At 45.1% G+C, this 25,996-nt stretch overlaps 1 protein-coding gene across 1 annotated transcript in view; it reads right to left on the bottom strand.

The window, feature by feature from the left end:
- Positions 1-12,786, bottom strand: part of mtus2b (microtubule associated tumor suppressor candidate 2b) — a 118,509-nt gene extending 105,723 nt beyond the window's left edge. The window contains exons 1-3 of the mRNA XM_052468911.1: positions 12,671-12,786; positions 12,252-12,486; positions 1-205 (exon numbers count right to left, since the gene is read on the bottom strand). The exon at positions 1-205 is cut by the window's left edge and continues 5 nt beyond it. Of these exons, the coding sequence (XP_052324871.1) occupies positions 1-205; positions 12,252-12,486; positions 12,671-12,775 (545 nt within the window). The 5' untranslated portion in view covers positions 12,776-12,786. The remainder of the gene's footprint in view (positions 206-12,251; positions 12,487-12,670) is intronic.
- Positions 12,787-25,996: the final 13,210 nt, after the last annotated feature.

Raw genomic sequence — 25,996 nt, 5'->3', positions numbered from 1 at the left:
GAGGGTCGGCAGGGGTCGCTGTGGTTGCTCACTATCGTTTGGTTGCTGGAAACCGAGGAGACACTGGAGCTGCGTACAAAGCCGAAGGCGACCAGACGGGCAGGTGGCAAGGCCGAGAAGCCTGGGGGTCGCAGACGAGACTGACCCGGTTTAGGCAGCAGGGTCCTGGCCACGGTGGTCTCTGGACCTGGCGTCCTCTGGTCTGCTGGAGGGGGAAGGGGGTTTAGTGGAGGGGCAAAGTCATATACTGTATAAATGATCATGTGCAGATCTGAAAGGATTGAATAGGGATATGGAGGCAAATGGATTTACAGAAGACAAGGTGGAGGGCTACTTGTGATTTAATCCCACGAGTGATAACACATCACTCCCCCTATCCATTCATTCATCCTATCGACTGGCCCCCTCAGGCCCTTCACCCATCTCGAATAGGGTTTAATTTGGGACGCAGCCCTGTGTGACCCCACTAGGGACCTGTGATGATATTCGTAGCTTCTACTCTGCTGTCGTGAGACCATGATCATCATCGCCACAGATTATTCTGTTATAGGATGGAACGATTCACCGATACACATCGATTCACCTGGTTCATTCGTTTTAGAATATAAGGGACTCCAAACCGATCCAGCATCGGTATTCGTTTTAGAATATAAGGGACTCCAAACCGATCCAGCACACAGAAAAATCGATTCAAACGAAGTTGGTTCACTATCATCTTTTTCCTCAAATTATTTTTCTTTTTAGCTCTCGAAAATACCTCTCATCCTTTGTGACAACTGATGTGTCCCCTCTTTCAGTGTCTAACTAAGCATGTCGCTAGTCATTGATCAACAAGTCATTTTGCATGCCGAACAACCCCAGGCAATTTCAGTAGTGCGCTGTACGCATCTTCCCTCATCAACTCAATGGCATATATATTATTATTATTATTATTAAACTCATCTCTGACCACTGGCTGCATCCTGCATTCAAAGATGGCCAGAGTCGCTCCCCTCCTCAGGAAACGAACACTCGACCCCTCTGGCGTTAAAAACTACAGACTTCTTTCTTTTCTTTCCAAAACCCTTGAGTGTGCTGTCTCTGACCAACGCTCTAGTTATCTTCTTGACCCTAACCAGTTAGGCTTCAAGATGGAGTATTCAACTGAGGCTCGCCACTCTTTCAAAGCTGACTCTCTCTCCTCTGTTCTCATCCTCCTAGATCTATCCGCTACCTTCGACACCGTGAACCATCAGATCCTCCTCTCCACCCTCTTAGGGCGTCTCAGGCTCCGCCTCCTCTCCACCCTCTTAGGGCGTCTCAGGCTCTGCACACTCCTACCAGGTGACGTGGAGAGGATCTGTATTTGCACCACGTACTCTCAGGTGTCCCCCAGGGCTCGGTTCTAGGCCCTCTTCTATATAAACACCAAGTCACTGGGCTCCGTCATATCCCCACATGGTCTCTCCTATCATTGCTATGCAGATGACACTCAAGTACACTTCTCCCTCCCCCTAACACTCTGCGTGCCTGGCAAACATCTCACCTCTGTAACATCTGATTCCAACTAACAACCCCAAAAACCTAGATCCCCTAAACGCAGCTCACTCTCCAGATCCCCAATCACCCAATTTTCTGATCACCTGTTCACACACCCGTATGTCATTATCACACACTGTTTAGTTCAGTTCTTTGCACCCCGTCACTGTGAGGTATTGTTTGTTTTGGGACACTTCTATTCTGTTTGTCCCGTGATTTACTCCTCCTGTGTTGATAGCTTTGACTGCCTCACTAACGACGCCTTTTGCCTATTCCCTGCCTGTACTTTAGCCTATCGGATGTCCTGTTATCAACCTCTTGCCTGATCTCCCAGACGACGTTACTATCCTTTTCCCTGCCTATACTGTTGCCTTTTCTGTGTATGACCTTCTGCCTGCCCCTGGACCTGGACCCAGCTACCTGCCTCCTCCTGTGGTCCTTTACAAATAAACACCTGCTGTGCCCTGCGCTTGAAACCAGCTCTCTGTCTCCCATCGTGTTCATTGCAGCCTCAAGCTCAACCTCGAAAAAACAGAGCTACTGTCCACCAGGCGAAGACCTGCCCGCTCCAAGACATCTCCATCACGGTTAACAACTCCAGTGTTGCCCTCCCAGAATGCAAAGAAACCTTGGCGTGACCCTGGTCAACACCCTGTCGTTCTCTACAAACAACAAAGCAGTGACTCGCTCCTGCAGGTACAACATCCGTAGAGTACGACCCTTCCTCATACAGGAAGTGGCGCTTGTCAGGTTCATGCTCTACAACATCCGTAGAGTACGACCCTTCCTCATACAGGAAGTGGCGCTTGTCAGGTTCATGCTCTACAACATCCGTAGAGTACGACCCTTCCTCATACAGGAAGTGGCGCTTGTCAGGTTCATGCTCTACAACATCCGTAGAGTACGACCCTTCCTCATACAGGAAGTGGCGCTTGTCAGGTTCATGCTCTACAACATCCGTAGAGTACGACCCTTCCTCATACAGGAAGTGGCGCTTGTCAGGTTCATGCTCTACAACATCCGTAGAGTACGACCCTTCCTCATACAGGAAGTGGCGCTTGTCAGGTTCATGCTCTACAACATCCGTAGAGTACGACCCTTCCTCATACAGGAAGTGGCGCTTGTCAGGTTCATGCTCTACAACATCCGTAGAGTACGACCCTTCCTCATACAGGAAGTGGCGCTTGTCAGGTTCATGCTCTACAACATCCGTAGAGTACGACCCTTCCTCATACAAGAAGTGGAGCTTGTCAGGTTCATGCTCTACAACATCCGTAGAGTACGACCCTTCCTCATACAGGAAGTGGCGCTTGTCAGGTTCATGCTCTACAACATCCGTAGAGTACGACCCTTCCTCATACAGGAAGTGGCGCTTGTCAGGTTCATGCTCTACAACATCCGTAGAGTACGACCCTTCCTCATACAGGAAGTGGAGCTTGTCAGGTTCATGCTTTACAACATCCGTAGAGTACGACCCTTCCTCATACAGGAAGTGGCGCTTGTCAGGTTCATGCTCTACAACATCCGTAGAGTACGACCCTTCCTCATACAGGAAGTGGCGCTTGTCAGGTTCATGCTCTACAACATCCGTAGAGTACGACCCTTCCTCATACAAGAAGTGGAGCTTGTCAGGTTCATGCTCTACAACATCCGTAGAGTACGACCCTTCCTCATACAAGAAGTGGAGCTTGTCAGGTTCATGCTCTACACCAGAGAAACATTGCCTCACTGATAGTGGTGTGGTAGATGCCCAGTTTACATTCATGTTTTCATGTTTGGTATTACGATCCTTGTAGGGACCTAAAATGTTTTTCCATTCAAAACCCTATTGTCCCTAACCCTAACTCCTCACCCTAATTCTAACCCCCTAAAACCTAAAATAGGTTTTGTTTTTGTAGGGAACCTGGGAAATGTCTCTAACGAGGGGAGAATTTTCCTTGTTTTACTATCCTAGCGGGGACTTCCGGTACCCACAAAGGTAGTAATACACACACACACACACACACCCCGATTCACTCCTCTAATCAAACCCAAATGCACAGAATCGTTACAGTGTCGTATCGGAGCCCATGTATCTATACTGAACAAAAAAGACTTTATATAATAATATATATATATATATATATAAACGCAACATGTAAAGTGTCCCATGTTTCATGAGTTTAAATTATCCCAGAAAAAGCACAAATGTGTTTACATCCCTGTTAGTGAGTATTTATCTGTTGTCAAGATAATCCATCCACCTGACAGGTGAGGCATATCCAGACGCTGATTAAACAGCGTGATCAAATCAAATCAATGTAAATAGTCCGGGCGGCCATTTGATACATTGTTCAGAAGTCTAGCTTGGGGGTAAAAGCTGTTAAGGAGCCTTTTGGATCTAGACTTGGTGCTCCGGTAGCCGCTTGCCGTGCGGTAGCAGAGAGAACAGTCTATGACTTGGGTGACTGGAGTCCTCGACAACTTTTTTTTACCTTCCTCTGACACCGCCTGGTATAGAGGTCCTGGATGGCAGGAAGCTTGGCCCCACGGATGTATTGGGCTGTACGCACAACCCTCTGAAGCACCTTACGGTCAGATTCCGTGCAGTTGCCATACCAGGCGGTGATGCAAACGCTCAGGATGCTCTCGATGGTGCAGCTGTAGAACCTTTTGAGGATCTGGGGACCCATGCCAAATCTTTTCAGTCTCCTGAGGGGGAAAAGGTGTTGTTGTGCCCTTTCAATGACTGTCTTGGTGTGATTGGACCATGATAGTTTGTTGGTGCTATGGACACCAAGGAACTTGAAACTCTCGACCCATTCCACTACAGCCCTTTCGATTTGAATGGGGGCCTGTTCGACCCTCCTTTTCTTGTAGTCCACGATCAGCTCCTTTGTCTTGCTCAAGTTGAGGGAGAGGTTGCTGTCCTGGTACCACACTGATCACCGACTCTCATCGTTGTCGGTGATCAGGCCTACCACTAATGATGGTGTTAGAGTCGTGCTTAGCCACGCAGTCGTGAGTGAACAGGGAGTACGGGAGGAGACTAAGAACGCACCCCTAAGGGTCCCCTGTGGCAGATGTATTGTTGCCATTACCAACTGGGGGAAACCCTTCAGGAAGTCCAGGATCCAGTTGCAGAGGGAGGTGTTTAGTCCCAGGGTCCTTAGTTCAGTTTAGTTTATTAATTCGCCCATTTAAAAAAACTAAAAACAAGCACACATAAAACTTAAAAGCCATACATGCACATGAATAAAATCATGGAGGATAACACACAATAAAGTCTGGGACTTATTTCCATTGTGGTCCTCTTGAGACAAGATTGCTGGAAAAGATGGAACACAGTATGGCAGTAAAATATTAAAACAAAAACATAGAAGAAGAACATTTATCTCATCAAAAACAGAGAAGAAGAACATCTATCTCATCAAAAACAGAGAAGAACAGCTATCTCATCAAAAACAGAGAAGAAGAACAGCTATCTCATCAAAAACAGAGAAGAAGAACATCTATCTCATCAAAAACAGAGAAGAAGAACAGCTATCTCATCAAAAACAGAGAAGAAGAACAGCTATCTCATCAAAAACAGAGAAGAAGAACATCTATCTCATCAAAAACAGAGAAGAAGAACATCTATCTCATCAAAAACAGAGAAGAAGAACAGCTATCTCATCAAAAACAGAGAAGAAGAACAGCTATCTCATCAAAAACAGAGAAGAAGAACATCTATCTCATCAAAAACAGAGAAGAAGAACAGCTATCTCATCAAAAACAGAGAAGAAGAACATCTATCTTATCAAAAACAGAGAAGAAGAACATCTATCTCATCAAAAACAGAGAAGAAGAACATCTATCTCATCAAAAACAGAGAAGAAGAACATCTATCTCATCAAAAACAGAGAAGAAGAACAGCTATGTCATCAAAAACAGAGAAGAAGAACATCTATCTCATCAAAAACAGAGAAGAAGAACATCTATCTCATCAAAACAGAGAAGAAGAACAGCTATGTCATCAAAAACAGAGAAGAAGAACATTTATCTCATCAAAAACAGAGAAGAAGAACATCTATCTCATCAAAAACAGAGAAGAAGAACAGCTATGTCATCAAAAACAGAGAAGAAGAACATTTATCTCATCAAAAACAGAGAAGAACATCTATCTCATCAAAAACAGAGAAGAAGAACATCTATCTCATCAAAAACAGAGAAGAAGAACAGCTATGTCATCAAAAACAGAGAAGAAGAACATCTATCTCATCAAAAACAGAGAAGAAGAACAGCTATCTCATCAAAAACAGAGAAGAAGAACAGCTATCTCATCAAAAACAGAGAAGAAGAACATCTATCTCATCAAAAACAGAGAAGAAGAACATCTATCTCATCATTGCAGTTACAGTTACATCTTAGGGGATATTCATACGGGCACAGAAGACATCAAACATATTTTTAAAGCTGCCCAGAGAGGACGTTGTTTTTATGGACAGAGGCAACTCATTCCATTCTGAGTTCTCCAGTATACAAGAAAGTACCTTTCCCAGCATTACTCCTGAACCTGTGTAAGCACACACCAGCAACACCTGCTCTGGTGCTGTGGTTGTATGCATCCCTAACACGAGGAAAGTAATCACTTAGATATCTGGGCGCAGGACCATAAATACTCCGGTAAACCAAACCTAGTCTAATCTGGGACACCCTAGCCACAACAGGCAGCCAGTTTAGTTCCTGAAAGCAGCTCCTGCCTATGTGAGTACGTGGACTCACCTTCAATACTACTCTGATCAGCTTATTCTGGGATATCTGGAGCTTCCCCTTCAGAAGTTTAGATAAGCCCCCAAACCAGGAAGTAGCTTACATTTACATTACATTTAAGTCATTTAGCAGACGCTCTTATCCAGAGCGACTTACAAATTGGTGCATTCACCTTAGTGATGAGCTTTGTGGGCACTATGGTGTTGAACAACTGAGCTCTAGTCAATGAACAGCATTCTCACATCGTTGTTCCTTTTGTTCAGATGGGAAAGGGCAGTGTGGAGTGCGATTGAGATTGCATCATCTGTGGATCTGTTGAGGCGGTATGCGGGTGGAGTGGGTCTAGGGTGTCCGGGAGGATGCTGTTGATGTGAACCATGACCAGCCTTTTAAAACACTTCATGGCTACCGACGTGAGTGCCACAGGGCGGTAATGATTTAGGCAGGTTACCTTCGCTTCCTTGGGCACAAGGGACTATGGTGGTCTGTATGAAACATGTAGGTATTACAGACTCGGTCAGGTAGAGGTTGAAAATGTCAGTGAAGACACTTGCCCGTTGGTCCACACATGCTCTGAGTACAAGTCCTGGTAAACCGTCCTTCCCCGCAGCCTTGTGAATATTGACCTGTTTAAAGGTCTTGCTCACATCGGCTACGGAGAGCGTGATCACACAGTTGTCCGGGACAGCTGGTGCTCTCCTGCATGCTTCAGTGTTGCTTGCCTCGAAGCAGGCATAAAAGGCATTTCGCTAGTCTTGTAGGATCGCGTCACTTGGCAGTGCGCTGCTGGGTTTACCTTTGTAGTCTGTAATAGTTTGAAAGCATTGTCACATTCGACAAGCGTCAGAGCCGGTGTAGTAGGATTCAATCTTAGTCCTGTATTGATGCTTTGCCTGTTTGATGGTTCGTCGGAGGGCATAGCGGGATTTCTTATAAGTGTCCAGATCAGTGTCCCATTCCTAGAAACCAGCAGCTCTAACCTTTAGATCGGTGCGGATGTTGCCTGTAATCCATGGCTTCTGGTTGGGATATGTACGTACGGTCACTGTGGGAATGATGTCATCGATGCACTTACTGATGAAGCCGGTGACTGAGGTGGTGTACTCCTCAATGCCATTGGATGAATCCCAGAACATATTCCAGTCTGTGCAAAACAGTCCTGTAGTGTAGCATCCGCATTATCCGCACTTCCATATTGAGCGAGTCACTGGTACTTCCTGCTTTAGTTGTTGCTTGTAAGCAGGAATCAAGAGGATAGAATTATGGTAAGATTTTCCAAATGGAGGGTGGGGAGAGCTTTGTATGCATCTATGTGTGTGGAGTAAAGGTGGTCTAGAGTTTTTTTCCTCTGGTTGCACATGTGACATGCTGGTAGAAGTGAGGTAAAACAGATTTATGTTTGCCTGCAATAAAGTCACAGGCCACCAGGGGTGCTGCTTGTGGATGAGCATTTTCTTGTTTGCTTATGACCTTATACAGCTCGTTGAGTGCTGGTCTTAGAGCGAGTATCAGTTTGTAGTGGTAAATAAACGGCTACAAAAAATATAGACGAAAACTCTCTTGGTAGATAGTGTAGTTTACAGCTTATCATGAGGCACACTACCTCAGGCGAGCAATACCTTGAGACTTCCTTAATATTAGACATTGCGCACCAGCTGTTATTGACAAATAGACACAGCCACCCACCCCTCGTCTTACCAGACGTAGCTGTTCTGTCTTGCTGATGCACGGAAAACCCAGCCAGCTGTATATGATCCATTCAGCCACGAATCGGTGAAACATAAGATATTATAGTTTTTAATGTCCCGTTGGTAGGAGAGTCTCGAACAGAGATCCTCCAGTTTATTCTAAAGTGATTACACGTTGGCCAATAGAACGGATGGTAGAGGCGGGTTACTCACTTGCCGTTGAATTTTCTCAAGGCACCCCGATCTCCGCCCCCTGTATTTCAGTATTTTCTTCACGCGAATGATGGGGATTAAATTAAAAAATCTTTGGCCGGTTCGAGGTGAGTAATCGTGGTTCTGATATCCAGAAGCTCTTTTCGGTTATGAGAGACGGTAGCAGTAACATTATATACAAAATAAGTTTAAAAACACACAAAATAGCACAGTTGGTTAGGAGCCCGTAAAACAGCAGCCATCCTCTCTGGGGACATTATTATCACACAGGTGTACCTTGTGCTGGGGAAATAAAAGGTTACTCTAAAATGTGCAGTTTTTGTCACACAACATAATTCCACAGGTTTGAGGGAGTGTCCAATTGGCCTGCTTGATTGCAGGAATGTCCACCAGAACTGTTGCCAGAGATTTGAACGCTCATTTCTCTACCATAAGCCGCCTCCAATGTCGTTTTAGAGAATTTGGCAGTACGTCCAACCGGCCTTACAACCGCAGACCAGGCGTAACTACAGCAGCCCAGGACCTCAACATCCTGGCTTCTTCACCTGCACGATTGTCTGAGACCAGCCACCCGGACAGCTGATGAAACTGAGCAGTATTTCTGTCTGTAATAAAGCCCATTTGGGCAGAAAAAAATAATTGTGATTGGCTGGGCCTGGCTCCAAAGTGGGTGGGCCTATGCCCTCCCAGGCCCATCCATGGCTGTGCCACTGCCCAGTCATGTGAAATCCATAGATTAGGGCCTAATTAATTTATTTCAAATCGACTGATTTCCTTATATGAACTGTAACTCAGTAAAATCGTTGAAATTGTTGCATGTTGCGTTAATATTTTTGTTCAGTATAGATATGTACTGAATCATCTTGACAGGGAAAGACGCACATCCTTACTCTGTTACTCTGTTCTCCCTTATGGCCGCAGGCTGACCATACAGCCGCTCAATCTCAGATCATGTGCCTACCGCCTGGTCCCTGTGATGACAGCCTTATTAATATGTCAGAGTCATTTCTCTCTCTGTCTGATAGAATGGAGTGATGGAGGGAGGATGAGACCGTGATGGAAAGAGCCACATGAATGATTACTCCTGGTTTTGAAATACTTTAGATATCTCCTCATTACATAACGCTACATTAACGCTCTATAATGCTACATATCACACTATAATGCTACATATCACACTATAATGCTACATATCACACTATAATGCTACATATCACCCTATAATGCTACATAACGCTCTGTAATGCTACATAACACACTATAACGCTACATAACGCTCTATAATGCTACATAATGCTCTATAATGCTACATAACGCACTATAACGCTACATAACGCTCTATAATGCTACATAACGCACTATAACGCTACATAACGCTCTATAATGCTACATAACGCACTATAACGCTACATAACGCTCTATAATGCTACATAACACACTATAAAGCTACATAACGCTCTATAACGCTACATAACGCACTATAACGCTACATAACCCACTATAATGCTACATAACACACTATAATGCTACATAACGCTCTATAATGCTACATAACACACTATAATGCTACATAACGCTCTATAATGCTACATATCACACTATAATGCTTCATATCACACTATAATGCTACATATCACACTATAATGCTACATATCACCCTATAATGCTACATAACGCTCTGTAATGCTACATATCGCTACATAAACATTCATGACGCTACATGAACAATCAGCGATCATGTGTTTGTAAGCTGAATAGATGAGCCAGTCAGTTCTGCCACAGTGAGAAATATTATGTTTTGGTTGGTACTTCTGTCAAGCGATGTACCAGTTCCACAGCTGTCGGTTATTTGTACTTCAAAGGCTGCAGGTGTCTGCAGTCAAGCCTCATTAATATTTTAATGACTTTTTCACATTTTTAAATGACTACGGTATTTCTTACAATAACTTCTAGAAAATAGATATGTCCATCTGCCCCAGGGCTTGGTAACGAGGACGATGCTGGCGAGGAGGAAAATCCTTCGACATCAAAGTATTGCTGACTAAATTAAATTAACATAACCAGTCAAAGTCAATGAACCGTTCCACCAATTAGGTGCCTTTTGAGTAGCGGAAGTTGGTGGGGGGACACACACATTTTATTTCACCTAATTTTAACATTCTGTCATAAAGAGCACACGTTTAACTTAATTTAAAAAAACACATTTTCCACATGTCAACAGGTTAAAGCCCCATGCAGTCTTTTTAATCACATGTTTTTAACCATCACTGTTTGTCTAATAAATCATAGTGCGTGTTAATTTCATGAAAATATATATTTTTGTCATTTATTTCCCTTAGCTTCCTTTTGCCATTGAAATGCTCAGTCTGACTGTGTGGGAGTGTTAATACCAAAATAGTATATATTTACATACACAGCCCCGATTGGCGGATAGGATCATCTCTAGACTACCCAGCTCCCAGCTTACCCCTTCATGTAGGAGGATACATATGCAAATAAAAACGACTGGTCATTGGTCAGAATGATCAGATCAGATTGTGATGTCATGCTGTGTGCCATTTTTTCCCTTCTTTCTTTAAGATCTACGCTAAAAAGGGCATTATCATCCTTTTCCAGTGTTATTTCGACCTCAGTGTGGAATTATTTTTTTAACTGGAAAATCTAGTTTGACTTCCCTTTAAATCAAATAAAAGACTATAGTACATTCATACTAAATGGCAAATAAAGTAAGAGTTCACAACATCTTTAAAATCAGCCATCAAATCCCCTTGTGACAGAGGGAAGCTTGTTGAGAGCAACAGGGAAGGCAATTGAATGAAAGCTTCACAAAAAAACATTGAAACTGTTAAAACATTTCTAGCCAGGGTTGACATCTTATGCTGGACCGGTTCAGTTTTACACCACAAAATGCCCCAAAACTGCGGAACCAGCTCACCTGCTTTTACACTATGATTTGACTATTAGATGTTCAATGTCTCTTTAGAGAAAAAGTAGAATAATAAGTTTCACCATATTAAAACGAGAGTCAACCCAGTTCATGTAACAGGGTTGACCTTAAAATGAGTGAAAGGTTTATTTAGTCTTTCTTAAAATGAGGGAAAGGTTTATTTGGTCTTAAAATGAGGGAAAGGTTTATTTAGTCTTTCTTAAAATGAATCACTAATAACATTAAATAAATAATGACTGTCAAAGAAACAAAATAACTAGGGCTTTACAATGATGGTAAAAACTGGGATAAATGTTGGGGTTAACTGGGTTAAAATCTTCATAGAATTCACAGAAGGTGCACAGCCAAAATGCTGAATGTTGGCACTTCAGCAAGACTTTAATAATATTTTATTAATTTCCATCTAAATTATTATTATTTTTATTTAACCTTTATTTAATAATTAGGCAAGTCAGTTAAGAACACATTCTTATTTTTAATGACAGCCTACCAGGGAACAGTGGGTTTAACAGCTTTGTTCAGGGGCAGAACGACAGATTTTTTTTTATCTCGTCAGCTCGGGGTTTCAATCTAGCAACCTTTCGGGAGTCCTAGTCCAACGCTCTAACCACTAGGCTACCCTGCCACCCCAATTAAAGGGGTAGTGCAGTCAAAAAAACGGATTCCACATTGCAACATGATAATTCTAGAACACGCAGCAGGAAAATATCAATATGATAATTCTAGAACACACAGCAGGAAAATATCAATATATCAACATGATAATTCTAGAACACACAGCAGGAACATATCAACATGATAATTCTAGAACACACAGCAGGAACATATCAACATGAGCATTCTAGAACACACAGCAGGAACATTCCAGCAGCAACATACTGTAATTCTATAACGGTAAACAGCAGCTGTAGAGATGACTCTCCCTCCCCCCCCCATTTCCCCCCTCTCCCCCTTTCCCCTCTCCTCCTCTCCCCCTCTCCCTCCCCTCCTCCCCCCTTTCCCCCTCTCTTCTCCTCTCCCCCTTTCCTTCTCTCCCCCTCCCTCTCTCCCTCTCCTCCTCTCCCCCTCCTCCCCCCTTTCCCCCTCTCCCTCCCTCTCCCTCACCCTCCCTCTTTCCCTCCAGCCTCCCCTCAGCCTCTTGGTCTCTGTCTCACCTGTGGAGTCGTGGTTTCCCTGGTTGTTCCCTGGCGGTGCCTGCTGCTGTCCCGGATGGCTGAGGGTCACGACCCCTGACCTCTGACCGGTCTGGCCCTGGAACATAGTCCTGTTCTTGGCTGCAGCAGGCTGCCGGGTGACGGCCCCTAACCCCAGCTGGGGCCCTCTGGGCCTGGGGGAACGGTAGAGGCCTGTCCCCTCCTGGGGACCCAGCTGTGAAGGTGCTGGAGCCAACTAGACCAGAGATAAACAACTCCAGTTAATATCAGTTCATTTCCGTTTAGTTCAATTCATTAAATTATATTATATTTAATTCAAGTTTTGTATCAGTCAGAACAAAGAAAAGGATTTGATTTTCAAGCATGCGAAAACATTTGGCTTCTACAAATACACACACGACTATACCACACCCTCTCACCTCATGCATGCATCTGTCAGGCAGGTCCCCGTGAAAGCTCTCAGAGTTCAAAGAGAGGTTGTGAGGAGGAGGGTGGCTGGGAGGTTTGATGCCCAGCGACGTCATGCCGGTACCCGGGGAAAGTATCCTGCCTTCTCCATCTCCTGCCGGTACTTATCAAATAGTATATTAGAGGAGCAGAGCACCTGTGAGGCCTTAGAATGGGGCCCTGTCTTGTGGGGCTTCCTGTGGGCTGTAGGAGGGCTGGGGTGGGGGAGAGGACAGGCGGAGAGGGAGTGTCAAGGCTTCATTTGGGTCAACCTCCGTCCCCTGGGACTTCACCTGGGGGTTCTTACGGACGTACGTGATGATCTTTGGACGGGCAGGTTTGGGTTTGTGAGGAGAGGCCCTCCTAGGGTCCGCAGGTGGCTGAGGGGAGATGGGTTTGGGTGTGTGAGGAGAGGCCCTCCTAGGGTCCGCAGGTGGCTGAGGGGAGATGGGTTTGGGGATGCTGCTGATTACACATACCTTACTAGGTGCTTTGAGGCCACTGGTGGTACCCCTCTGTAGGGAGTCGCTGCGGTCCTGGCTGGAGGCTTGGTTGCTGGCCTTGGCTGGAGAGGTGGAGGAGGCAGGTCTGGAGCTGGTCTTGGCGGGGGAGGAGGGGGCTGGTCTCCTGGGGACCAGGGAGGGGTGGCGGGGCGGCTGGGGCTCCTGCTTGGGCTACCCAAGGCTTCCTCCCATCCAGGCTAGAAGGACTGGAGCTGCGTTCAAACGAGCCCTGCTTCCTCAACGTTCTGTCGAAGGATGTCTCTTTCATCAACGTTCTATCTAAGAAAGGTTCTTTCTTCAAACTTCTATCAAATGAGGCCGACTTCTTTGTGGTGTTTTCAAACACGGTTGTTTTCTTTATGCTTTGTTCAAACAAAGTCGTTTTCTTCATGCTTTGTCCGAAGGATCCTTGTTCCTTTGAGGTTTTATCAAAAGAGCCATGCTTCTTCAAGCTTCTGGTTTCAACATATTGAATCCTATTTGTGCCTAACTTGGCAGGTGAGTTGTGGTTCATATCAGGGGGAATAACCTTGTGGTCCTCAACTGCCTTCCCCCACTGCCTCTAGCATCTTGGTGTTCCTCAGCTGCCTTCCCTCACTACCTCTAGCATCTTGGTGTTCCTCAGCTGCCTTCCTCCCACTGCCTCTAGCATCTTGGTGTTCCTCAGCTGCCTTCCCTCACTACCTCTAGCATCTTGGTGTTCCTCAGCTGCCTTCCCTCACTACCTCTAGCATCTTGGTGTTCCTCAGCTGCCTTCCTCCCACTACCTCTAGCATCTTGGTGTTCCTCAGCTGCCTTCCTCCCACTACCTCTAGCATCTTGGTGTTCCTCAGCTGCCTTCCCCTCACTACCTCTAGCATCTTGGTGTTCCTCAGCTGCCTTCCTCCCACTACCTCTAGCATCTTGGTGTTCCTCAGCTGCCTTCCTCCCACTACCTCTAGCATCTTGATGTTCCTCAACTGCCTTCCCTTCACTACCTCTAGCATCTTGATGTTCCTCAACTGCCTTCCCTTCACTACCTCTAGCATCTTGATGTTCCTCAACTGCCTTCCCTTCACTACCTCTAGCATCTTGGTGTTCCTCAGCTGCCTTCCCTTCACTGCCTCTAACATCCTGGTACCTCTGCTCCAGATTCTGGTTGTGCTTTTCATTGCCCTGATATTCCTCCATGTTCTGCTGACATTTACAACGACCCACAAGGACGTTGTTACTGACTTGTGCTTCCGGAACGACAACCTCCTCAGACCTAACAGTTGTGTTCTGGTTTAGATCGAGGTCAGCTCGTTGTATTGTGCTTTCAGATGGAGCCTGAGGTTGTTTGGATGGCTTAGAGGCCTCAGACTGGTCTGAGATGGTGGTACAAGACTGGGAGGCCAGGGTGAGATCCTTCTAAGATGGTCCCGTCTGGTCCTGAGGGTCCAGAGGGGACGTGCCAGGAGTCTGTGGTGGTGGCCTGTGTCCGTCCAGCGGCGTCCAGAGCCAGACTCCCATCCGGACTGAACATAATGGACAGGCGGGACACCAAGGCATGTTTCTCAGAGCTGAACTCTGTCCTCGTCACATACTCCGCCGTCCCTCTGGTTCCTCCAGAGTCCATGGTGGCGGCGTCCTGCCCGCCAGAGCCCTGTTGAATAGTCCTCCTCCCTCCTCCCTCTTTACTGTCAGAGACTAGATCCACTACAGAGACAGGCTGGTCCAGGAGGATCTGCCGTGCACCTCCTTTCACTCCTACTCCTACACATACCACCTCCTCCTCCTCCTCCTCTTCTTCTACCAGGTATGCCTCCAGCTCCTGACATTCTAACATCTCAAACTCGGCCAGCTCAGGGTCGTCACACTGAGAGTCTGTCCCCCAGATGACGATCTTGTTCTCCTGCTCCTCTGTGACTGTCTGAGACACCTGTTCAGGTAAAAGGTTGATTCAACATTAGTATATAAATAGCATTAAAGACTTTAAAAAAAAAGAGAGATACCATCTATGCGTACTATGTGGACAGGCATCGGGAGTGTAAAACAGTCAAATTAAGAAATAAATAGAATTCAGTGCTCTTGCTAAGAATGATCTTTGGTATGTGGCAGTCTGGCTTATTGGAATTGTGTATCGCTTAGTACTTCTCAGAACTATAAGTCACTCAGATGTCTAAGTCACTCAGATGTCTAAGTCACTCAGATGTCTAAGTCACTCAGATGTTTCAGTCACTCAGATGTTTCAGTCACTCAGATGTCTAAGTCACTCAGATGTCTAAGTCACTCAGATGTCTAAGTCACTCAGATGTCTAAGTCACTCAGATGTCTAAGTCACTCAGATGTGTCAGTCACTCAGATGTATCAGTCACTCAGATGTGTCAGTCACTCAGATGTCTAAGTCACTCAGATGTCTAAGTCACTCAGATGTCTAAGTCACTCAGATGTCTAAGTCACTCAGATGTCTAAGTCACTCAGATGTCTAAGTCACTCAGATCTGCGAGTCACTCAGATGTGTAGCGTCATACCACAGTGGTCTGAGACATCAGGGGGCAGAGTGTCAACATCTCTCCTGTACTCTCCTCCGCCGCTGCCCCCTCCCCCATCTGGATCATCTGGTTAGCATTAGCATCCCCATCGGGTATCACCGCTCCCACTCCCCCTCCCCCGGCCTGCTGGTTCTGGTTGTTGCTCTCGACCTCACCAACATGGCTGTTCTGGTTGTTGTTCCTGACCTCACCAACATGGCTGTGGCCGATGGCCGGCTCGCCTTGCTGACCACTCATTATGACCTCACGTCAGTTCTGTTCTGAGTTCCTTCTTTCACTTAGTCACTCTGCCATCCATTAGATAACGCTGTGTACCCACAACTCTCAGAGTCTGGGTCTCTGGGTCTCTCTCTCAGGCCTTATAGCATGAGCCCAGAGATGGCTTCACATCTCTCTCCTGTCCTGTGGGGTCCTGGAGGTTTAGGTATGGGCTGTCTCACTGAGGAGAGCAGGTGGGTCGCATGGCATCGGAGATCCTTAACCTGATAGAAAACAAGACAAACCAATCATGTAGACATATCCTATTAACTACCTCTGTAGAATAATCTCACATCATGACATGCTACGTAAAGGTTTTATGACAAAAGATTGATACTTAAAAGTTTGCAGAAAATTTCAAGACATTTTGATACAGAGGGTTTTCTACTTTATAATAACCCCCCTCCCCTGAGTGGCACAGCGGTCTAAGACACTGCATCTCAGTGCAAGTGGCATCCCTGCAGTCCCTCTTTCAATTCAGGCTGCATCACATCTAGGCCATGATTGGGAGTCCCTTAGGGCGGTGCACAATTGGCCCGTATTTGGCCGGGGTAGGCCGTCATTGTAAATAAGAATTTGTTCTTAACTGACTTGTAAAGAAATATATATATATTTTTTAAACACCCGTGTTACATCTCATCTGTCACCTGGAACGATAAAGGGTTCAATCACCTAATAAAACCAGACGAAAATTCACAGCAATACAATGTAGCCAGAACCAGGGATGGCAGCATACTATAGCCATAACTCATATGACATCACTGTCACGGCCGTCGTTAGAAGGAGACCAAAGTGCAGCGTGGTGAGCGTACATTTTCTTTTTATTTAAAATGTCACCAACAAAACAAGAAACGAAAAAACAACCGTGACGCTTACCGCCCAAATAGGTCACAGACGATGCAATCTCAACCACACTGCACACTGCCCTAACCCACCTGGACAAGAGGAATACCTATGTGAGAATGCTGCTCATCGACTACAGCTCGGCATTCAACACCATAGTACCCTCCAAGCTCGTCATCAAGCTCGAGACCCTGGGTCTCGACCCCGCCCTGTGCAACTGGGTACTGGACTTCCTGACGGGCCGCCCCCAGGTGGTGAGGGTAGGCAACAACATCTCCTCCCCGCTGATCCTCAACACGGGGGCCCCACAAGGGTGCGTTCTGAGCCTCTCCTGTACTCCCTGTTCACCCATGACTGCGTGGCCATGCACGCCTCCAACTCAATCATCAAGTTTGCGGACGACACAACAGTGGTAGGCTTGATTACCAACAACGACGAGACGGCCTACAGGGAGGAGGTGAGGGCCCTCGGAGTGTGGTGTCAGGAAAATAACCTCACACTCAACGTCAACAAAACTAAGGAGATGATTGTGGACTTCAGGAAACAGCAGAGGGAACACCCCCTATCCACATCGATGGAACAGTAGTGGAGAGGGTAGCAAGTTTTAAGTTCCTCGGCATACACATCACAGACAAACTGAATTGGTCCACCACACTGACAGCGTCGTGAAGAAACCTCAGGAGGCTGAAGAAATTCGGCTTGTCACCAAAAGCACTCACAAACTTCTACAGATGCACAATCGAGAGCATCCTGGCGGGCTGTATCACCGCCTGGTACGGCAACTGCTCCGCCCTCAACCGTAAGGCTCTCCAGAGGGTAGTGAGGTCTACACAACGCATCACCGGGGGCAAACTACCTGCCCTCCAGGACACCTACACCACCCGATGTTACAGGAAGGCCATAAAGATCATCAAGGACATCAACCACCCGAGCCACTGCCTGTTCACCCGCTATCATCCAGATAGCGAGGTCAGTACAGGTGCATCAAATCTGGGACCGAGAGACTGAAAAACAGCTTCTATCTCAAGGCCATCAGACTGTTAAACAGCCACCACTAACATTGAGTGGCTGCTGCCAACACACTGTCATTGACACTGACCCAACTCCAGCCACTTTAATCATGGGAATTGATGGGAAATTATGTAAATATATTACTAGCCACTTTAAACAATGCTACCTTATATAATGTTACTTACCCTACATTATTCATCTCATATGCATACGTATATACTGTACTGTATCATCGACTGCATCCTTATGTAATACATGTATCACTAGCCACTTTAACTATGCCAATTTGTTTACTTTGTCTACATACTCATCTCATATGTATATACTGTACTCGATACCATCTACTGTATGCTGCCCTGTACCATCACTCATTCATATATCCTTATGTACATATTCTTTATCCCCTTACACTGTGTATAAGACAGTAGTTTTGGAATTGTTAGTTAGATTACTTGTTGATTATCACTGCATTGTCGGAACTAGAAGCACAAGCATTTCGCTACACTCGCATTAACATCTGCTAACCATGTGTATGTGACAAATAAAATTTGATTTGATTTGATACAGGGCTATAGTGCAACTAACAAAGATAACTAGCCACACTGAAAGGAGGGGGAAAAAGGGCTACCTAAGTATGATTCCCAATCAGAGACAACGATAGACAGCTGTCCCTGATTGAGATCCATAACCCGGCCAAAACATAGAAACAAAGAAAACAACACATAGAATGCCCACCACACATCACACCCTGACCTAACCAAATAGAGAAATAAAACGGATCTCTAAGGTCAGGGCGTGACAATCACTGTCCTGAATAGTGGAGTCTTGACCCTCTCATCTCCCACAGAGTTGTTAGGTAGTGCAAACTGTAAGTGCTTCTATCTTGACTTTAGAGATTTGTTTATGAGTAACTCTGTGTTGTTGTTTTTGTTTACACTGCTTTGCTTTATCTTGGTCCAGGTTGCAGTTGTAAATGAGAACTTGTTCTCAACTGGCCTACCTGGTTAAATAAAAGGTGAAATAAAGATAAATAAATAAATATGGGACTTACACAGGGACAGTATCTGTTTGTATCCTACAACAGTGACATGTTGTCCTCAGGAAGTGAGTAACAACACCCTACAAAGAGATAACCACGGACCTATCCAACATACTGACACCAGAGACGATAAGCAGGAGATGTATAGCACAGGACACAGTATTTACTAGCCTGGTCCCAGATCTGTTTGTGCCGTCTATGAGAATGACCAAAAGGTGCTGGCAAGACAGATCTGGGATCAGGTGTTCACTGCTCAGGGACTAACAATATTCATCTCCCTTTACTCCTACTGTGCTCTGTTTACGGTTCTGGTCATGTCCCCATAAATTCTCAGGTTTTCGAAAAATCCTGGTTGGAGGATTCTGGATTTCCTGAGTTCAGGAATATTTCAACTGGGATTTCTGTAAAAACCTGGGAATTCCCGAAAGATTCAAACATTTTTCTACATTATCTCTGTGACAGATTTACGTCTGTGTTAAAGACAATGTTCTATGGATAGCTGGCCCTCTCTGGAATCCTCTCTCTGGAATCCTCTCTCTGGAAGCCTCTCTCTGGAAGCCTCTCTCTGGAAGCCTCTCTCTGAAGCCTCTCTCTGAAGCCTCTCCCTGGAATCCTCTCCCTGGAATCCTCTCTCTGGAATCCTCTCTCTGGAAGCCTCTCTCTGAAGCCTCTCTCTGGAAGCTCTGGAAGCCTCTCTCTGCTATATATATATGCTATATGACTGTGCTTATGAATATGTTGCCATATCACTGGTTCTCCCTAGCAACGAGCATCGCTCCACCTCAGCAAATCCGTGGGAGGACATTCCCTAAGGTGTGTGTGCACGCACACACACACACACACACACACACACACACACACACACACACACACACACACACACACACACACACACACACACACACACACACACACACACACACACACACACACACACACACACACACACACACACACACACACACACACACACACACACTGTCAGCAATATTCCAGCCAGCAGCCACCTTCAATGAATAAGCTACAGGAAACTACTGCAGGGTGTACAATGAGTGTATGCTAACCTGAGCTGTACACTGGTTCACAAGGGTATGCTAACCTGCTATCTGTACACTGGTTCACAAGCACTGGTATGCTAACCTGCTATCTGTACACTGGTTCACAAGCACTGGTATGCTAACCTGCTATCTGTACACTGGTTCACAAGCACTGGTATGCTAACCTGCTAGCTGTACACTGGTTCACAAACACTGATATGCTAACCTGCTATCTGTACACTGGTTCACAAACACTGATATGCTAACCTGCTATCTGTACCCTGGTTCACAAACACTGATATGCTAACCTGCTATCTGTACACTGGTTCACTATCCCTGATATGCTAACCTGCTATCTGTACACTGGTTCACAAACACTGATATGCTAACCTGCTATCTGTACACTGGTTCACAAACACTGATATGCTAACCCGCTATCTGTACACTGGTTCACAAACACTGATATGCTAACCTGCTATCTGTACACTGGTTCACAAACACTGATATGCTAACCTGCTATCTGTACCCTGGTTCACAAACACTGATATGCTAACCTGCTATCTGTACACTGGTTCACTATCCCTGATATGCTAACCTGCTATCTCTACACTGGTTCACAAACACTGATATGCTAACCTGCTAGCTGTACACTGGTTCACAAACACTGATATGCTAACCTGCTATCTGTACCCTGGTTCACTATCCCTGATATGCTAACCTGCTATCTGTACACTGGTTCACTATCACTGATATGCTAACCTGCTATCTGTACACTGGTTCACAAACACTGATATGCTAACCTGCTATCTGTACACTGGTTCACAAACACTGATATGCTAACCTGCTATCTGTACACTGGTTCACAAACACTGATATGCTAACCTGCTATCTGTACACTGGTTCACAAACACTGATGTGCTAACCTGCTATCTGTACACTGGTTCACAAACACTGATATGCTAACCTGCTATCTGTACACTGGTTCACAAACACTGATATGCTAACCTGCTATCTGTACCCTGGTTCACAAACACTGATATGCTAACCTGCTATCTGTACACTGGTTCACAAACACTGATATGCTAACCCGCTATCTGTACACTGGTTCACAAACACTGATATGCTAACCTGCTATCTGTACCCTGGTTCACAAACACTGATATGCTAACCTGCTATCTGTACACTGGTTCACTATCCCTGATATGCTAACCTGCTATCTGTACACTGGTTCACAAACACTGATATGCTAACCTGCTAGCTGTACACTGGTTCACAAACACTGATATGCTAACCTGCTATCTGTACCCTGGTTCACAAACACTGATATGCTAACCTGCTATCTGTACCCTGGTTCACTATCCCTGATATGCTAACCTGCTATCTGTACACTGGTTCACTATCACTGATATGCTAACCTGCTATCTGTACACTGGTTCACAAACACTGATATGCTAACCTGCTATCTGTACACTGGTTCACAAACACTGATATGCTAACCTGCTAGCTGTACACTGGTTCACAAACACTGATATGCTAACCTGCTATCTGTACACTGGTTCACAAGCACTGGTATGCTAACCTGCTATCTGTACACTGGTTCACAAGCACTGGTATGCTAACCTGCTAGCTGTACACTGGTTCACAAGCACTGGTATGCTAACCTGCTATCTGTACACTGGTTCACAAGCACTGGTATGCTAACCTGCTAGCTGTACACTGGTTCACAAGCACTGGTTTGCTAACCTGCTATCTGTACACTGGTTCACAAACACTGATATGCTAACCTGCTATCTGTACACTGGTTCACAAACACTGATATGCTAACCTGCTATCTGTACACTGGTTCACAAACACTGATATGCTAACCTGCTATCTGTACACTGGTTCACAAACACTGATATGCTAACCTGCTATCTGTACACTGGTTCACAAACACTGATATGCTAACCTGCTATCTGTACACTGGTTCACAAACACTGATATACTAACCCGCTATCTGTACACTGGTTCACAAACACTGATATGCTAACCTGCTATCTGTACCCTGGTTCACAAACACTGATATGCTAACCTGCTATCTGTACACTGGTTCACAAACACTGATATGCTAACCTGCTATCTGTACCCTGGTTCACAAACACTGATATGCTAACCTGCTATCTGTACACTGGTTCACTATCCCTGATATGCTAACCTGCTATCTGTACACTGGTTCACAAACACTGATATGCTAACCTGCTAGCTGTACACTGGTTCACAAACACTGATATGCTAACCTGCTATCTGTACCCTGGTTCACTATCCCTGATATGCTAACCTGCTATCTGTACACTGGTTCACTATCACTGATATGCTAACCTGCTATCTGTACACTGGTTCACAAACACTGATATGCTAACCTGCTATCTGTACACTGGTTCACAAACACTGATATGCTAACCTGCTATCTGTACACTGGTTCACAAACACTGATATGCTAACCTGCTATCTGTACACTGGTTCACAAACACTGATATGCTAACCTGCTATCTGTACACTGGTTCACAAACACTGATATGCTAACCTGCTATCTGTACACTGGTTCACTATCACTGATATGCTAACCTGCTATCTGTACACTGGTTCACAAACACTGATATGCTAACCTGCTATCTGTACACTGGTTCACAAACACTGATATGCTAACCTGCTAGCTGTACACTGGTTCACAAACACTGATATGCTAACCTGCTATCTGTACCCTGGTTCACAAACACTGATATGCTAACCTGCTATCTGTACCTGGTTCACTATCCCTGTAGTAACCTGCTATCTGTACACTGGTTCACTATCACTGATATGCTAACCTGCTATCTGTACCCTGGTTCACAAACACTGATATGCTAACCTGCTATCTGTACCCTGGTTCACTATCCCTGATATGCTAACCTGCTATCTGTACCCTGGTTCACTATCCCTGATATGCTAACCTGCTATCTGTACACTGGTTCACTATCACTGATATGCTAACCTGCTATCTGTACACTGGTTCACAAACACTGATATGCTAACCTGCTATCTGTACACTGGTTCACAAACACTGATATGCTAACCTGCTATCTGTACACTGGTTCACAAACACTGATATGCTAACCTGCTATCTGTACCCTGGTTCACAAACACTGATATGCTAACCTGCTATCTGTACACTGGTTCACAAACACTGATATGCTAACCTGCTATCTGTACACTGGTTCACAAACACTGATATGCTAACCTGCTAGCTGTACACTGGTTCACAAGCACTGGTATGCTAACCTGCTATCTGTACACTGGTTCACAAGCACTTGTATGCTAACCTGCTATCTGTACACTGGTTCACAAGCACTGGTATGCTAACCTGCTAGCTGTACACTGGTTCACAAGCACTGGTATGCTAACCTGCTATCTGTACACTGGTTCACAAGCACTTGTATGCTAACCTGCTAGCTGTACACTGGTTCACAAGCACTGATATGCTAACCTGCTATCTGTACACTGGTTCACAAACACTGATATGCTAACCTGCTATCTGTACACTGGTTCACAAACACTGATATGCTAACCTGCTAGCTGTACACTGGTTCACAAGCACTGGTTTGCTAACCTGCTATCTGTACACTGGTTCACAAACACTGATATGCTAACCTGCTATCTGTACACTGGTTCACAAACACTGATATGCTAACCTGCTATCTGTACACTGGTTCACAAACACTGATATGCTAACCTGCTATCTGTACACTGGTTCACAAACACTGATATGCTAACCTGCTATCTGTACACTGGTTCACAAACACTGATATGCTAACCCGCTATCTGTACACTGGTTCACAAACACTGATATGCTAACTGCTATCTGTACACTGGTTCACAAACACTGATATGCTAACCTGCTATCTGTACCCTGGTTCACAAACACTGATATGCTAACCTGCTATCTGTACACTGGTTCACAAACACTGATATGCTAACCCGCTATCTGTACACTGGTTCACAAACACTGATATGCTAACCCGCTATCTGTACCCTGGTTCACAAACACTGATATGCTAACCTGCTATCTGTACACTGGTTCACTATCCCTGATATGCTAACCTGCTATCTGTACACTGGTTCACAAACACTGATATGCTAACCTGCTAGCTGTACACTGGTTCACAAACACTGATATGCTAACCTGCTATCTGTACCCTGGTTCACTATCCCTGATATGCTAACCTGCTATCTGTACACTGGTTCACTATCACTGATATGCTAACCTGCTATCTGTACACTGGTTCACAAACACTGATATGCTAACCTGCTATCTGTACACTGGTTCACAAACACTGATATGCTAACCTGCTATCTGTACACTGGTTCACAAACACTGATATGCTAACCTGCTATCTGTACACTGGTTCACAAACACTGATATGCTAACCTGCTATCTGTACACTGGTTCACAAACACTGATATGCTAACCTGCTATCTGTACACTGGTTCACTATCACTGATATGCTAACCTGCTATCTGTACACTGGTTCACAAACACTGATATGCTAACCTGCTATCTGTACACTGGTTCACAAACACTGATATGCTAACCTGCTAGCTGTACACTGGTTCACAAACACTGATATGCTAACCTGCTATCTGTACCCTGGTTCACAAACACTGATATGCTAACCTGCTATCTGTACCTGGTTCACTATCCCTGATATGCTAACCTGCTATCTGTACACTGGTTCACTATCACTGATATGCTAACCTGCTATCTGTACACTGGTTCACAAACACTGATATGCTAACCTGCTATCTGTACCCTGGTTCACAAACACTGATATGCTAACCTGCTATCTGTACCCTGGTTCACTATCCCTGATATGCTAACCTGCTATCTGTACCCTGGTTCACTATCCCTGATATGCTAACCTGTTATCTGTACACTGGTTCACTATCACTGATATGCTAACCTGCTATCTGTACACTAGTTCACTATCACTGATATGCTAACCTGCTAGCTGTACACTAGTTCACTATCACTGATATGCTAACCTGCTAGCTGTACACTGGTTCACAAACACTGATATGCTAACCTGCTATCTGTACACTGGTTCACAAACACTGATATGCTAACCTGCTATCTGTACCCTGGTTCACAAACACTGATATGCTAACCTGCTATCTGTACACTGGTTCACAAACACTGATATGCTAACCTGCTATCTGTACACTGGTTCACAAACACTGATATGCTAACCTGCTAGCTGTACACTGGTTCACAAGCACTGGTATGCTAACCTGCTATCTGTACACTGGTTCACAAGCACTTGTATGCTAACCTGCTATCTGTACACTGGTTCACAAGCACCGGTATGCTAACCTGCTAGCTGTACACTGGTTCACAAGCACTGGTATGCTAACCTGCTATCTGTACACTGGTTCACAAGCACTTGTATGCTAACCTGCTAGCTGTACACTGGTTCACAAGCACTGGTATGCTAACCTGCTATCTGTACACTGGTTCACAAGCACTTGTATGCTAACCTGCTATCTGTACACTGGTTCACAAGCACCGGTATGCTAACCTGCTAGCTGTACACTGGTTCACAAGCACTGGTATGCTAACCTGCTATCTGTACACTGGTTCACAAGCACTTGTATGCTAACCTGCTAGCTGTACACTGGTTCACAAGCACTGATATGCTAACCTGCTATCTGTACACTGGTTCACAAACACTGATATGCTAACCTGCTATCTGTACACTGGTTCACAAACACTGATATGCTAACCTGCTATCTGTACACTGGTTCACTATCCCTGATATGCTAACCTGCTATCTGTACACTGGTTCACAAACACTGATATGCTAACCTGCTATCTGTACCCTGGTTCACAAACACTGATATGCTAACCTGCTATCTGTACCCTGGTTCACAAACACTGATATGCTAACCTGCTATCTGTACCCTGGTTCACAAACACTGATATGCTAACCTGCTATCTGTACCCTGGTTCACTATCCCTGATATGCTAACCTGCTATCTGTACACTGGTTCACTATCACTGATATGCTAACCTGCTATCTGT

This window comes from Oncorhynchus keta, chromosome 18 (genome assembly GCF_023373465.1).
Source record: "Oncorhynchus keta strain PuntledgeMale-10-30-2019 chromosome 18, Oket_V2, whole genome shotgun sequence".
NCBI classification, from domain to species: Eukaryota; Metazoa; Chordata; class Actinopteri; order Salmoniformes; family Salmonidae; genus Oncorhynchus; species Oncorhynchus keta.
This window is presented reverse-complemented; position numbering and strand designations above follow the sequence as displayed.